Source organism: Zingiber officinale, chromosome 8B (assembly GCF_018446385.1).
Source record: "Zingiber officinale cultivar Zhangliang chromosome 8B, Zo_v1.1, whole genome shotgun sequence".
In the NCBI taxonomy this organism is placed as follows: Eukaryota; Viridiplantae; Streptophyta; class Magnoliopsida; order Zingiberales; family Zingiberaceae; genus Zingiber; species Zingiber officinale.
Genome location: NC_056001.1, coordinates 65,450,269 through 65,464,635, shown reverse-complemented (window position 1 = coordinate 65,464,635; position 14,367 = coordinate 65,450,269). Strand labels below are relative to the sequence as shown.

The 14,367-nt window shown below is 36.6% G+C and overlaps 1 protein-coding gene across 10 annotated transcripts; it reads right to left on the bottom strand.

The window, feature by feature from the left end:
- Positions 1-154: 154 nt before the first annotated feature.
- LOC122014852 lies at positions 155-14,248 on the bottom strand. 10 transcript variants are annotated; one of them, XR_006120777.1, is made up of 18 exons: positions 14,062-14,248; positions 13,907-13,947; positions 13,429-13,498; positions 13,198-13,346; positions 11,663-11,758; positions 11,495-11,565; positions 11,225-11,286; positions 11,085-11,148; positions 10,754-10,838; positions 10,552-10,678; positions 9,742-9,824; positions 9,481-9,538; positions 9,113-9,231; positions 8,796-8,972; positions 8,615-8,698; positions 8,353-8,406; positions 6,956-8,249; positions 6,528-6,607 (listed from the first exon to the last, which is right to left on the bottom strand). XR_006120777.1 is itself a non-coding variant. In XM_042571319.1 (15 exons), the coding sequence occupies exons 1-14, from the start codon at positions 7,180-7,182 to the stop codon at positions 533-535; spliced, it is 1,635 nt and encodes a 544-aa protein (XP_042427253.1). In that variant the 5' UTR covers positions 7,183-7,408; the 3' UTR covers positions 155-454; positions 524-532. The 10 variants fall into 10 exon arrangements, 6 of the variants coding, with proteins under 6 accessions (XP_042427253.1, XP_042427254.1, XP_042427251.1 ...); XR_006120778.1 differs by having other exon boundaries at positions 8,634-8,698; XR_006120776.1 differs by having other exon boundaries at positions 8,615-8,972; positions 14,062-14,247.
- Between the last annotated feature and the right edge of the window lie 119 nt (positions 14,249-14,367).

Sequence of the window (14,367 nt, the reverse complement as noted above, 5' to 3'; positions counted from 1 at the left end):
TGAGTTTCCCTCAACTCAGCAATCTATTGATCAAGCATGAATAACTGGGGCATGAAAATCAAGGTGAGTATTATGTACTTGAATCTATTACTTAATATAGCTTTCCAGTAAGTTTAAGAAGTACGTGAAAACCAAGTCTAGCCATTGATCAACATTGTTCCGAATAAGGGAATTGAATTATAATGAAAACCAAGATTTGCCACAATGTTATCTGAATCTAGCAGTCAGCATTGTGTTCGAGTAAGGGAAATACCAACCGAACAGCATTCAACATCCAGAAAACTGCCAAACAAAATGTGTCCCAAGCACAAATATCATAAGAACGTCTGTGTCCTGGCTCATCATAAGAACTATAACTGAAGTCTTCGCATTAACTTGGAAATCACATAGTACATGATGACACTAGCAGACATCAGATGTACCATCTGCTACCTGGCTATAGTCACAAGGAGAACTGTAACTGAAGTCTTGGCATCAACTTGGAGTTGAAGTACACGAAAACTGTGTGTTTAGTTTTATGTACCTGAGTCTATTAGTCCGCATTTTTTTCAGGCAAGGGAATTGAAGTGCAGCAATGATAGTATCCACCTTCATCATGCTTGAATCTCTGGGACAAATGCACCTGCGGAATGTGGTATTCCCCCCAGTCCTCGGAACCATAAACTCTGAAAATGTGTCGCGCGTCGAAATAATCCTGTATCTTTCTCCTACTTGTCCTGAAAACAATTTGCCTTCGTACTTGGAAACAAAAATTTTCACAGCAAAATAGTTGCAAATAACAGGAGAATAGTGAGCACCTTTTCCTGTGTCGGGCATTCATCACAGTTGCATGTAGCTGCATTTAGAGTGTTAGGAATTGGAATTTAGTAGTGAACAAGAACTTATTCTTGCTTTCCTAGTGTTTTGAGATTTTCCTAGTGCAAAATTATGGTCTAAATGCAATAATAGCAACTGAGACGCTGAGATCTGGCATCCTCTAACTAACAACAAACCACACACCTACTGGCTTGCAATTTCACTATGTGGGATTAGAAAAGAATTACCTTCAGTGATTGTTGAGCATCCTTTTCGAGAACGAGACCAGCTTCAACATAAGCATCAATAATAACCTCTGTGGGGGTTGCAAAAGGTCAAGTGTGAACATTTTGGCATCAAAAAGTTTGTGTTTTCTAGCATTCGAATATCTGTGAAGTTGGAAAATGTTTGGATACGGCAAGCACGCAACAACCGTCCCTCTTCACCAATTTCCTTGACTGGGGCATGCACAACTCGGGCCTTAGCAGGCGAACCTTTCATGCACGCCTGCAAACAAGATCCAAAATCAAATATTTCCTATGTACTTTTGGAAAGGACCTTGGAAGTTGTAGCTAAGGTCCTGGTTGGCTTACACACACTACATATTCCCTAAGCAGATTGAGATTGATAGAAATACACTAAACGGATCAATAGCAAAATCATCAAACTTCGCTATAATATGGTTCGGATATGCACACTGCACACATCTTAGCTTGAGTAGCAAAGCACCACAAAAAACTCAGGAATCTTGCCCGACAAAATTAAGATCTACAGGCAAGGCATAAACCATCAAAAGAACTAGCTACAACCAAAATCATCAATAGTTACATAATGCGCATCCAACATGAAGTAGTTAACAATGGAAGTACAAGAATTAATCTGAATACTCGGAACCAGTTTTATTACAAGGAAAATGCCAAATCAAAAGGTTTTGGTTTCTTTGAGAGAACCATCAGGAATTTCGATGAGAAAAATTGTTGATTAAACAACTGCCAGCAAATGTCGTTGATCATCTAAAATAGATCATATTTTGGACCTCAAGATTTCAAGTGGAGATATAAGAGTGACAGAATGAAGACTACAATGATCAAAATAGAGGAACAAAAGTGACATACCAATCCTCTAAGTCTTACGGAAACAGGCTGGTTTTCCAAAGCATCCAGCACTTTTGATGATATTTTCTGTGATCGACAAGGAAAATATCCAACTATCAATCAACCAATTCCCAGAATACCCGTGAGTAGATAGTTTACCTGCAGAACCTCAGCAGCCATAGCGATCCGTTCTTTGTTCCATAATTTCAGCATTAGAACAGTTAGATGGAATGTTTTTGGTTTTATAAAGATGGATTTCTCAATGCCCATATCTGTATTATTCAACAAGGATGATCAACAATATTTAACTGGCAAAATTAGAGAGAACAAACAAATAAAAAAATATTGGATGTATGATATAAATAAAGAATTTGCAAGTTTCATAGTTTATAGAAATACAATAATCACACAAATCAGTCACATGAAGAATGACTTAGGAAAGGACTAACATTTTCCTACCTGACAAAATAGAAGCTTTAGAAGTAGATTTACATCCTATAGGATCCATCTTTACTTTCACATGTTTGTTTTCATCCCCAACTTCAAGCTGAACAGAAACTTTCTGATTTATTGATTGGTTATCCTCCTCATCTGTAGCATCTTCATTTGATTCATGTTCCAGGTCATCCTCAGGCCCAGCTGCAGCATCTCCAAGAATAGACTTCTGGAAACGAATTAGCTTTTCCACCAGTTCCGGGTGGAGAGCCAATGGTAGGGATATAAAGTGAGAATAATCAAGCCTTGGGCTTTTCACGGCCTGTAAATGACAACTGAAAGTTAACTATTCCACAAGAGCTGCATAATAAACTAAAGCAGCTTTATAAACGATGGCATCAAATTAATTTGACCAAATGAAATTTACTTTTTACTCAACTAAAATGACATTGATATGATAAATTAGTTTGCTGAAACCTGCACAAATATTAAATTAATGTAAAAACATTATACTGTAATAACCGAGATATTTGAACCCAACGTCTAGATGAGAGAATTATTCTTCACAACCATTTCATGGCAACTAGCGTACAATTATGAGAGGACTGTTCCTCATAACCATTAGACAGTAACTAATATAAAATTTCCTAATTAACTAATCAAGTTGATTAACCTCTTCAATTATCCTAGTTATCTTTTCTGAAGCTTTAGCAACACTTCCAATTGAGCCCTCAACAACTGCAAAAGGGGAAATTTTGATCCAATTACCCAATGAGAACAAAATCAAAAAATAATATAAACAATAAAAAAAGACTGACAAATAATTAATTTTCTTCATGGAAGCCAAAACTGGCAACAGGTACAAGCGTAGTGTCAGTGAACATTCAATATCATATATGTTGATAGTTGTAGGTCATGTATTTTTTATATTCTTTTATACAGCAATAAGACTCCAATAAAGAGCCATGCCAAAACAAAAGTACACATCAATTAGAAAAACAGATTAAGAGAACAAAAGAGCATGCATCGGCCTCACTGCTTAACAAAACAAGTATAAAGGATACATCTTTTTAAAAAAAATCTTATTCTTCATTGAGTACAGATGAGACAAATTACAAGTTGATCTAGCACGTGTTTGTTAATTATTAACTAAAGTAGGTTTGAAATCCTTGCAAAAAGGAATTCTTCTTGTTTTACTCTCGGTTGTGTTTCCTGAGGAAGGAAAATTGCAAGGGAGAGAATCAGAGTATCAGAGTAGGGAAATAAAGTTAAAGGGGAAAATATACAGAAATTTATCTCTCATTTGTGTTTCCTTGAATGATAAATATATGGACTGTTGAATATGTCATTTCAAAAATACAACCAAAATATGTTAAGTATATCATTCCCATTAAAGGAATCTTTCTCAGAGATTAAAAAATGCAACGATAGGGAACTATAAGGGCCAGTATTTGCTTTGAAGTCGGCTTCAGTAGAATCTAGCCATGCAGGAAACACTAGTACAAACAACGTGGAGGAGAAATAACAACAAACACTAGAAGTAGACCAGCACATTAAGAAAACTTAATAGTGAAAGCTATGTGACAATAAGAACAAAAGGTTTCTGAGGAAAGAAAGTCCAATTGTTAAATACTAACTCACCAATACTGCAATCCTCTTTAGAGGAAGGCAGCACAATCTTAACGCCAAAATCTCCCTCAATTTGTTTTTGCGTTGAACCACTAAAAGATAGAAAATTTTGTATTTCAAGACTACTAGAGATTTTTCGATAAAAGTGAGGAATAAAAGCATTATACTAGATGAAACAAACAATGTATAGAGAATTCAGAAGGTCATACCCTCTTCCTTTAATAAAGCGAATCAAAGAAGCATCTACCTGTAGAAATTATTTTAGATCTGTAAATGAATTCCGGTTGTCTTGCAATATAACTTACATTAAATTATCCACCAAAACTTGCAAGAAAAGAAAAACCAAGAATAGGAGACTATAAATTGAGGGTGTGAACCAAGATATACATTCATTGAACAGAAAGAGAAGAATCTCAAGAGATACCTCAATAGAAACTGAAGAACTTTTATCTTGGCTTCCTAAATCAGCACCCTTCTCAACTGTAATCTGTTCAGGGTTTTCACCAGATATGGAAGCGGTAGTAGAATCATGACTTTTGGAGAAAGTTCCTGCTATGGTTTCTAAATGGCTCGCATGATCGACTATGCTAGAACTTGTAGTTAATTTTTCCAAATGGTTATCGTGATCCACTATGTTAGAACTTGTGGTTAATGTCATTGAAGTGTCAGACGTAGACTCATCCTGGGTGAAGACCTGCTCATCCGAAACACCTGTAGGCTTGTTCTTTTGCCCTTCAGGCTGTTGGCATTGAAGATCTGATCCTTTATCATAGTCAACTGTATTAAATGATATCTTAGAATAATTAGATGGACAAAGTCCCAAGAAACTCCTTTTAAGCTTCAAATGAAGACTTCTAAATTCTTCAAAGGTTCTTTAGAGTTCCTAAAAAATCCTTTATAATTTCGATAAGCTTCCATTTCCTAAACATAGACTTGCAATTCAACAGCTTCTAGAATAAACATTGTGATTTACCAAGGCTATAGTACACCTAGCTAAACTTGTCTTTACAAAACGAGATGATTTTCCATTGTACCACTAAATATGAAACAAACTCCCAATTGATGTTTGACAATTATTTAGAGAGAACAAAAATGTAACTATGGCTTCGTAAACTCAAAGCATACATATAGTTGCAATTGTCTCTTAGATAGCAAGGAGTCATTCCCTAAAGAGCATACAATAAAAAGTAGAGAGTAGTTACATGGCCTTTTAGATTTTTTTTTTAAATATTCGCAAAACATTTCCAATAGCAGTTGAATGCATGGTTATCCTGAATGTATAAAGCTTCAACGATACATTCAGCCCATCGCAGTTTGTCCTGCATCTACAGATTTATTATTATTGAAAAATGTTTTCTACAATGCATAGCAGACAACAAGAACAATAGTACATGAGCACTGACTGATCTTCCAGTCGTAGAAGAATTTGCTGCATGAAAATTCTTGCAGATTTTCAATAGACAATAGAAATAAGGCATAAATTTTTTTTCCTAGTTTAACTATAAATACGAATAAGCTTATTATGAGAAGCACACGAAAATTATTAGGTGCATATATCAACCTAAATTACATGACTCTCAGGATAAGGATTAGATAATTCTCAACTAATCATATTGAAGTGAATACAAATTAACAATTCAGTTCATAGCTTCAGGATACAAAAACAAATCAGTAGCCACATTATCTTATTGTTCAGATACTAGTAAATTCCTGGCCATGATTTTGGTTTCCTGGGAAGTTACAGTACCTTCAAAATCAAGTGGAAGGAAAGGCAGAAACTTAGGAGAGAGGTTTCCTTTGTACTGTCTACTTGAAGAGAGAGGAAAGGAAACAATTTGAGAGCAAATGATAAAATTAGCCCTTCAATTTTGTCATTTCTAAGACATGAACAGTTAAACCAATCCTTACAACATTCTTTCCCCTCTTTAATCCACTTTTGGTCTGAAACAGATGTGGGCAAAGGAGCTTCAAATTGTTCCCTTCCCCCCTTTGGGTTTTCTTCTACTGAAGTAGACAAGGAAATTGACTGCTCTGCTCTGCTCTTTCCTGCTTCTCGAACTCCCTCCCCCTCATGTAGATGCGCCCTCAAAATCAAGTGGAAGGAAAGGCAAAAACTTAAAAAAGAACCATAATGAATTAGTTTGCTTGAGGCCTTATCCCCAACAAAAGGAAATAAATCTAGTTCATATTAAATGGGCTCTCATATATTTGCTACATACCTAGCTAAGATTTGTTTTTTTTGAAAGCCACCGAATCTTGGAAAATGACTTGGAATTAAGTTAAAAAACATAGAGAGTGCTTTCTAGAATTATGTATAATAGGAGTAGCATATTTGCCAATATGTCTCAGACCTTTCTAAACAGATGAAGTCATTTGGAATGCTCATGAGTCATGGTTAGGAAATAAAAAAATAGGATCCAAAGTAAAAGAAAGGTTCTATTTAGAAGAATTCGATATTAGCTCAGTATGAAACTCAAAAATATGCAGAATTCATTGAATCAGGAAAAACCTTCATGTGAAGTTGACTGAGTAGAGATTGGTCTCCATACATGCATAATTTCTTTCCGCTTTTTATGCCGATCCATCTTAGCTACTTCATTCATAGAATTAGATATTTTCCATTTGCAGCTCAATATCTGACCACGAGCCCAAACCTAAACATGTAAGCCAAATCCTGTCAGCCTGTTTGAAACCAATTCTTGATTGAAAAAGGAATTTTGTTTCTTTACTAGAAAAGAAATTTGTGAGGGTTCAAATTTGAATTCTTGTTTTCAGACTTAAGTGAGAATATGAGAATGGGCATTCAGTTTGAAGAAACTAAAATATAGAGTTCATGGTTTTTTTCTAAATCACCACCACAACCAATTTCGATTAGCGTTCCGGAACCCAAATTGGTAAAGATAATAGAGACTAGTTCCTTTTTGTTTGCTGGTAAAACACAGGAATCTAGTGCAATGTCAGAAATAGAATTTCAATTCCAAGCAAAAGTTAGAGAAATTAACCTGATTCTGACTTGAAGGATTCGCGAGACCGTTCAGCGGACGCACAACTTTGAGGAGGCGATCTATTCTGCACAAGAATCAGCAGTCGAGTCAGGAAGGAACCAAACGACTGCATTTAGGCAAAACGGAGGAGGAAGCGATGCAGATCAAAGGGGATTAGGATGATCTCAATCGAAGAATTAAGTGAAAGATCTTCGCCTCGAGAGTGAATAGCATGAGGCGATCATCTGGAATCGCCTAGCAGAAAGAGAGCAGTCGCGCCGCCACTTGGGGTTGGATTCATCGGAGAGGAAAACGAACGAAAGCCCGTCGCGTGCTCGCGTGAATGCGTGAGGCGCACGTGCACTGAGATATTTGATATCGTTGAATAATTGATGAGATTCACTACTTTCCTCCACAGAGCAATCCCAACCCAACTCACCACTCGCTATCCAAATTGGATGTTAAACTCAAAATCGATATTAATTTCATAGTCGTACGCGCACCGGACACCCACAAATTTAACCCAAACTAGAAACAAACTGGCAAGTACCCGCAGATCAATCGTGTTCCCACAACAATTCAAAATCAACTTTTACGCAATCGGTGAAATAAAATTCTTTGAAATTAATTGAACACAATAAATAACTATATGACCTTTTTACATATTTAAAAACATATTAAATTATTTTTTAAATCTTATTTTTGACATCTGATATCCATTGTCATTCCAATAGAACAAGATTTGATTGATTAGAATAATATTAGATAGAAATATAATCATATGGCAACGTTATATTCAGACAATACAAGAAGAGAGGAAGAGATTAAAAGAATGAGAAACATAAAGAAAAAAATATTGATTAAAAACAATTTGTTGGCCGTAAAGGTATGGTAAATTAGGAGGAGAAAAAAGATCGAGAAAGGCATAAAAATAAAATTAAAGAAATGAATGGAAAAGAAAAAATTTCAACAAAATTTTACACTAAAACCATGTTTATTTATCAGTGAAAGCAATGCTAAAAAAAAAAGGAAAAAGAAGCGATTCTTCTATCACTTCATCCTTTGCTCGTAATTCACCCTTTAACTTATTTACTCAGGAAACAAACCCTAAAACATAGACAAAATGCACACGATGAAAACATATACATAACTACTTGAAAAAAAAAAGGAAAACAAACTATCTCGAATCTACCATTTTTTCCAAGCTGAGAAAACGTAAAACCTGTTCATCATCTCTCTTTATGGACGTAGATACTAACTAAGATGATCCAGATTCCATGTCTAAAATCTTCAAAGGCCAATGTCTTGTCCTCTACAATAACAGCAACATTTAGTTGTGGTAAGTTGATGAATGTGAAGTTGGTCACTAATCATGCACATTATGTTCAAAAGCGTGTGTTAATGACTCAACTTACAGATAAGGTGGTATTGCAATCTGGTAACCAGCATTAAAGACGAGAGCCTGGCACCTGAACCAAAGGAATAGAATACAAAACTAAACAAGGAGCAGAGAAGCCAGGATAGATGAATCCACGAGGCATTTTATTACATGATATCCCTCTACTAAATAGATTTATCAACATTAATGAAATAAAACAATTTCATTTTATCCAATTTAAATGGGAAATTGAATGTTAGACCGAAAAGCATTAATTATGTAACACACTTAATAGTCACCTTAACAGGAGTAAGTGACCTGAGCAATAACAGTGCAGCTACTGTGTTATCGTGTTGTTGGACCCAACCACTTTGAATTTACACCTGAAGAGCCCATAAAGAACAGACGCTCAACCTGAGAAGTCCCATGCAGTGAACTGGGACTGAACATACATGGCAGCTACTCATACAACAGAATTACCGGTCATTTTGCCGAAGCATTACGCTGTAGCGTAGGAAACCAACTGCTGGAGGAGCCAACATGGGAAGCATCGGGTGGTGGCCCTGATTGTTTAGAATTTACATGTTTCTTTGAAGGACCAGCGAAAGCAAGTGACGGGGATGATAGTTGAGGTAGTTCAGAACTTGTTCCTACTCTCTGGGAAGGAGGAGAAAAAGGATTGATAAAAATACATCAGAACACAATAGAGATAAAAGTAGATTGCAATTAAAATATACAATGACGGGGTAGGCAGGGAATGGTTATACTACGTTGATAGCTTAACTGTATCAACTTACCAACTTATCTCTATCAGCTGGATATTTGAACTGCATTTGAACAATAGGACGACCAACATTAATAGGTGCAACGTGCTCCGTGACTTCATCAATGCGAGGAATGTTGCGGAAACTGGTAACTGGAATGTGATATAATTAAGTCATTATAGCAAGCATAAAGGATTTTTTTTTTTTATGATGAATAATAGATTGGTATATTTCTAAATTTTATCAGTACCACCACATTCTACAACTTTGAAACAAAAATAATAATAAAATTATATTTTGCCATTGTGTATTTCCAATTTGAAGTTTAAAACTTTGAAACAAATTTGAACTATGAACTTTCAAACATAAAAATAAAAACAATAGCAAAACTAGACAAAAACCTTGTTGTCTATCAGCGTTCATTGGAATCGCTTGACTAGTTGTTCCACCTGAGATCAGCTGTCATTCAAATAAAAATTACATTAGCATAGATATAAAATAAAATAAAATAAAATAATTCCCATTGGCATCATTATTTGTTTATTTATTTACTTAATATTTATTTATTTATTTATTTTCCAGATAGTCCATCTATAGAAAAAAGAGTTCACTGGTTATTAAAAGAATTCTATATTGAATTTGGTAGTGTAAAGTGTACTAACAGATGGTCGAGGTTGAGATCTTGTCCTTTGGGCTTGTTGGTATTTCAAAATTGTCCAGTCAAAGATATAATCAAATTCATAGCCTGTCGTAATTGAGCAAAAAACATCAGCAGGATTCGAACAGTGAAAATTTCATCATATATAACAAGTAAATAAATCAATAGGAACAATGAACTAACTTACAAAATGAATATAAAACATTTTAGTGTACTGCAACTAGCAGATTTCCATGATCCAACAATATTATTCTTTTGAAAATTTTCACAAAAAATTACATATGCAGACGTCACAAACGGAAGAAGGGCAATCAACTCTAAAAAAGCCTACGAACCCCCATCCGAGGCAAGGGCTTACAATGGGAGGCAGGGAGCAATTAACTCTATTTAAGGCCAAAAAAGCCTAATGACCCCCATCCAAGGCAAGGACTCAACAATGGCTAGCCCCCAACAATATGTGAACTCCCAGATGGAAGGGCACTGAATGAAGGGAGATACATAACGACTGGAGGAGCAAAGCCTGCTACAACTGGATAATGAATGTAAAGATTGAGAAGCCTTCTGCCTATTTATCATATTGAAGCACTTTTCTCTTCCCCTTGCCCTCCCATCTTAACTCTTTAGGAGTTTAGGGAGATAGCAGGGCTGGATTAGAGAGCTCAACATAGCAAAGTACATGCAGATAGTTGGCTCTTTGGAAGGAATTGCAAATATATAATAAGGATGGCAATTCCAACTACTTATGATTGGGACATTCTCGACAAGAGAAACTCATACTAAACTAGTTCCAAAATAATGATTTCCCCATAATTACCTTCACGAGTGAACAAATCACGGAAGAGCCGCTTCAAGAATCCATAGTCGGGCCGTTGTTCAAACGTTAAAGAATGGCAATAGTGAAAGTAAGAAGCAAATTCCACTGGGTGGGATTTGCATAAAACCTATAGAAATTTACAACATTTATTAGTAAAATTAATTATAGAGGAGAGAACAATATGCAATTACAGGATACATACTTCAATTGGAGTTGAAAGCTTCTTCTCGCATATTTTATCATACTTCTGCTTCTTTGTGGCAGCCTTTAGACCTTGCCATGGAAGACTAATGAAACAGGAGAATAAGTTAATTATACTCGTTAAATCTGCATATTATATTAGGGAGAAGAAAAATCTAGATATCACTATGGCTAAAATAAACTAGATGTTAGATTCAAGAAAAAAGAAAAATTCATGAGCTCCGCAGACAGAACAAACTGTAGAAGTATCAAAGTTGCAAAATAAATCTAACTAAGCAACAAAGTAAATTTAAATATGGAAACTAATTTTATTTTTCCTAACTAAAGCATACCTCCCTCTGAGAAAGTAGAGGAGAACATAACCAAGAGATTCCAAATCATCCCGTCGGCTTTGCTCTAGTTAGTTAGTGGATTAAGTAAGTATCATGCGCACAACTGTTAAATAAGATTGCATAAATTGATCTCTACTTACCAATTCCAAGATGGGTGTTGCAGCTAGCATACCTAGCAGTTCCAGTCAGGTTTTTGTTTTCTCTGTAAGGATCAAAGGATATGGCTGATCAATGATCACACTAAATGCAGAGATGTAATTTTTAAAACCCAAAGGTAAAAGAACTGTTGGTTTTGTATGTAACCACAGACTTCCATTTCTGGCTTCAACCTTCTAGACAATAATTATAAAGAAACAAACAAGCATTTCTTCGTGAAGAGATGAAATCAAACTCATTCACAAATAGAAGACCTGTATGGAATATGACGATTGGTAGTAGAATCCCTATATCTTTTAGCAAGCCCAAAGTCGATGATGTACACCTAGAAAACATTTTAAATAGATACTGTCACACAGAAAGAAAAGAAATAACACAGTAATGTGCATAAGAGATTGATGAGAGGCACTGTGATTTACTACCTGATTAGCCTTCCGACCAAGACCCATCAGGAAGTTATCGGGTTTGATGTCTCTGTGTAAAAAACCTTTTGAGTGAACATATTCTATTCTTGTAATCTGTTGAATATCAAAGATGATGGAGTGATCAAGCTTTTTAATCAACAATGTTGGAATACTACTGAGGAAGTATGTACCATGTTAGAGTACTTATAAGAAACTAAACATGATCTCAAAATATAGATGAAACACAGGAACTCCTAACGGTGATGAGGAATAACAAAAAAAATGATAGGGAATCAAATCATGCTAACAATTATAAAAATATGGGGGATGGTTATTATCAAGAATTTAAATAATAAAGAACAAACAATTTCATGGGAATATAGAATAGCATGATTTCAATATTTCTTGATTGCATCATCATCATTATCATCGTCCATATATGTTTGTCCCAACTATTTGGAATCAACTATCTAGATATAATCCAGCTATCCCTCTATTGAGCTCCAGGCCTACAATATTCACTCATTGGGTTTATATAACTTTTTGCATCAACTCAAGTAAATCCAATGTTCTAAATGGCGGTCGCCTAGGCGAGAGGCGGGCATCAACCGCACCGCCTTTGCCTGAGAAGGTGTTTTAGACAGTAACTCACCTCCTTCCGTCACCGCCGCACCTAGAACCGATGCCTCCATTTCGCCACCGTGACAAGTCCGGACACATCGCTTGCGCCCGATGACGAGTCTGGATGCATCACGTGAGCCCGGACATGTCATTCGAGCCTAGCGATGAGCCTAGAAGCGTCAATCGAGCCTAGCAACGCATTCAAACACATCGTGCAAGCCCGAACGTGTCGCCCAAGCTAGGACGTGTCGCGTGAGCCTGGATGCGTCGCGCGAGCCCGGACGCGTTGCACAAGCCCTACAACAAGCCTGGGGGTGTTGCCCGGGCCCGATGACAGGCCCAAACGCGTTGTGCAATCCCGACGATGCGTCGGACTCGTCACCCAACAGAAACAGAGTACACGGATAAATTGTAAGATAGGATTTAAAACTTTAGGTTAACAATTTTAATCAACACGTAGCTATGATTGAGATAATGTAAATAGACTTAATTAAAGTCTAATAAAACTATCCCATGAATTTAATATATATATATATATATATATATATATATATATATATATATATATATATATATATTAGTTCATCCATTAGCACACTTAACAGGTGGTTGTTTTCTCATTGACACCATAATAACGTGTGCTGCACATCTAGCCAATTTAATCTAGCATGATTCTATTAGATTTCACCTTTTAGGTAATCATTTGTCAAAACTCAACAATAATTAAGATATGATCCATTATTTACAAGTCGTATGCAGGTGCTTGAAAAATATATCACTTCCAATAAATCATTTTTTGCAGGTGATTTTCCTTAATGCAATTAAACCCCTTTGATGTTTTCAACACTAATCGAGCTGACAATGTTTACCAAATTGTGCATGGCAGTAAGGTAAGGGTATTAAATCTATTCTATTTGTTAGTTTCCAATTACCATCTGATCTGCCAGCATCAGAACTGTCTTTAACGAGAACTTGTGACCACAATAGACAAACAGATCTTCAAGGCTTGGACCCAGCAAATCAAGGACAAGAGCATTCTCCTCTCCATCAACACCATACCATTTTATATTTGGGATCCCACCTGCATGCACGATATAACCAAATTAAGTTGAGTTCCAAAAGAGGGGGAGGAGATTCATATGCCAATGACTCGTCTAACATACTTCCTCCCTGAAGAATATTATAAAGCTTGGCTTCATAAATTAGTTGTGGGTGCTTGGTCTTACTGTTCTCCTGCAACCATGAAGAACAAAAATAAGCATACACCCAACGCAACATATATCAAGCCACCACTAAACAATGTCAAATATAGGCAAGGTCATCGATGGAGATTGACAGCTCGACTCTTTCGAAATACAATAGCTGAAACAACTTCCACCTTAGCACCAGTAAAAAAAACACAGCTGGCCATGATTATCACATCACCACTTCTAGGAAGGTCAATTAATCTAAGAATACTGACTAACCAGATGTGCATAAGCGCGTCAATAAAGAGATCTAAAATTACATCCATCAACAGAAATACCATAAACGGAGTACCCATAGGAAAAAAAGGGGGAAATTTATCCTCAATCACAGTCGATGACCCAGAAGCAGAACGGAAAATCAATCAAGTACGCCACAATAGATCGGAGAACGTACGATCTTAACCGCGACGATCTCGAACGTGTCAACGTGCGTCGCTGTAACATAACAGGAATCAGATCAGGGAAGAATAAAAACAAAGAGCAAATTATATGTCGATCGATGAACCGAATTGGAGGCGAAGCTAACGCGCAGGGGAACGATTCGCTCACCAAGAAAGATTTCGCCGAAGGATCCGCTCCCGATCTTGCGCCCTAGCTTGTACTTCCCGCCTACGATCCGATCCATGGCGTAGTCCTCGCCCACTCTATCCCGAAATGGAATCGATGAACTGGTTTTGAATTGGGGACGAGAAATCGCGAGAGAGGTCCCCAGGGATGGGTAGGGCCATGGACAAGTCGGTGAAGACGACGCCAGGGCATTTCGGGTAATTAGGATGACGAGAAGGTCAGGAAACTCGTTCCCCGACTCGACGAGAGGCGATCCAGCGCCGGACCGAACCGAACCGAACCGAACCG

Bases quoted from the DNA above. Each gene is read 5' to 3' on its own strand.
- LOC122014852 (XM_042571319.1), bottom strand. From the start codon at position 7,182: ATGATCGCCTCATGCTATTCACTCTCGAG. The intron at 2,162-2,348 runs GTAGGAAAATGT...TGAATAATACAG, and splicing joins TAAAGCTTCTATTTTGTCAG to ATATGGGCATTGAGAAATCC. The intron at 836-1,043 runs GTAATTCTTTTC...CTCTAAATGCAG, and splicing joins ATGCTCAACAATCACTGAAG to CTACATGCAACTGTGATGAA.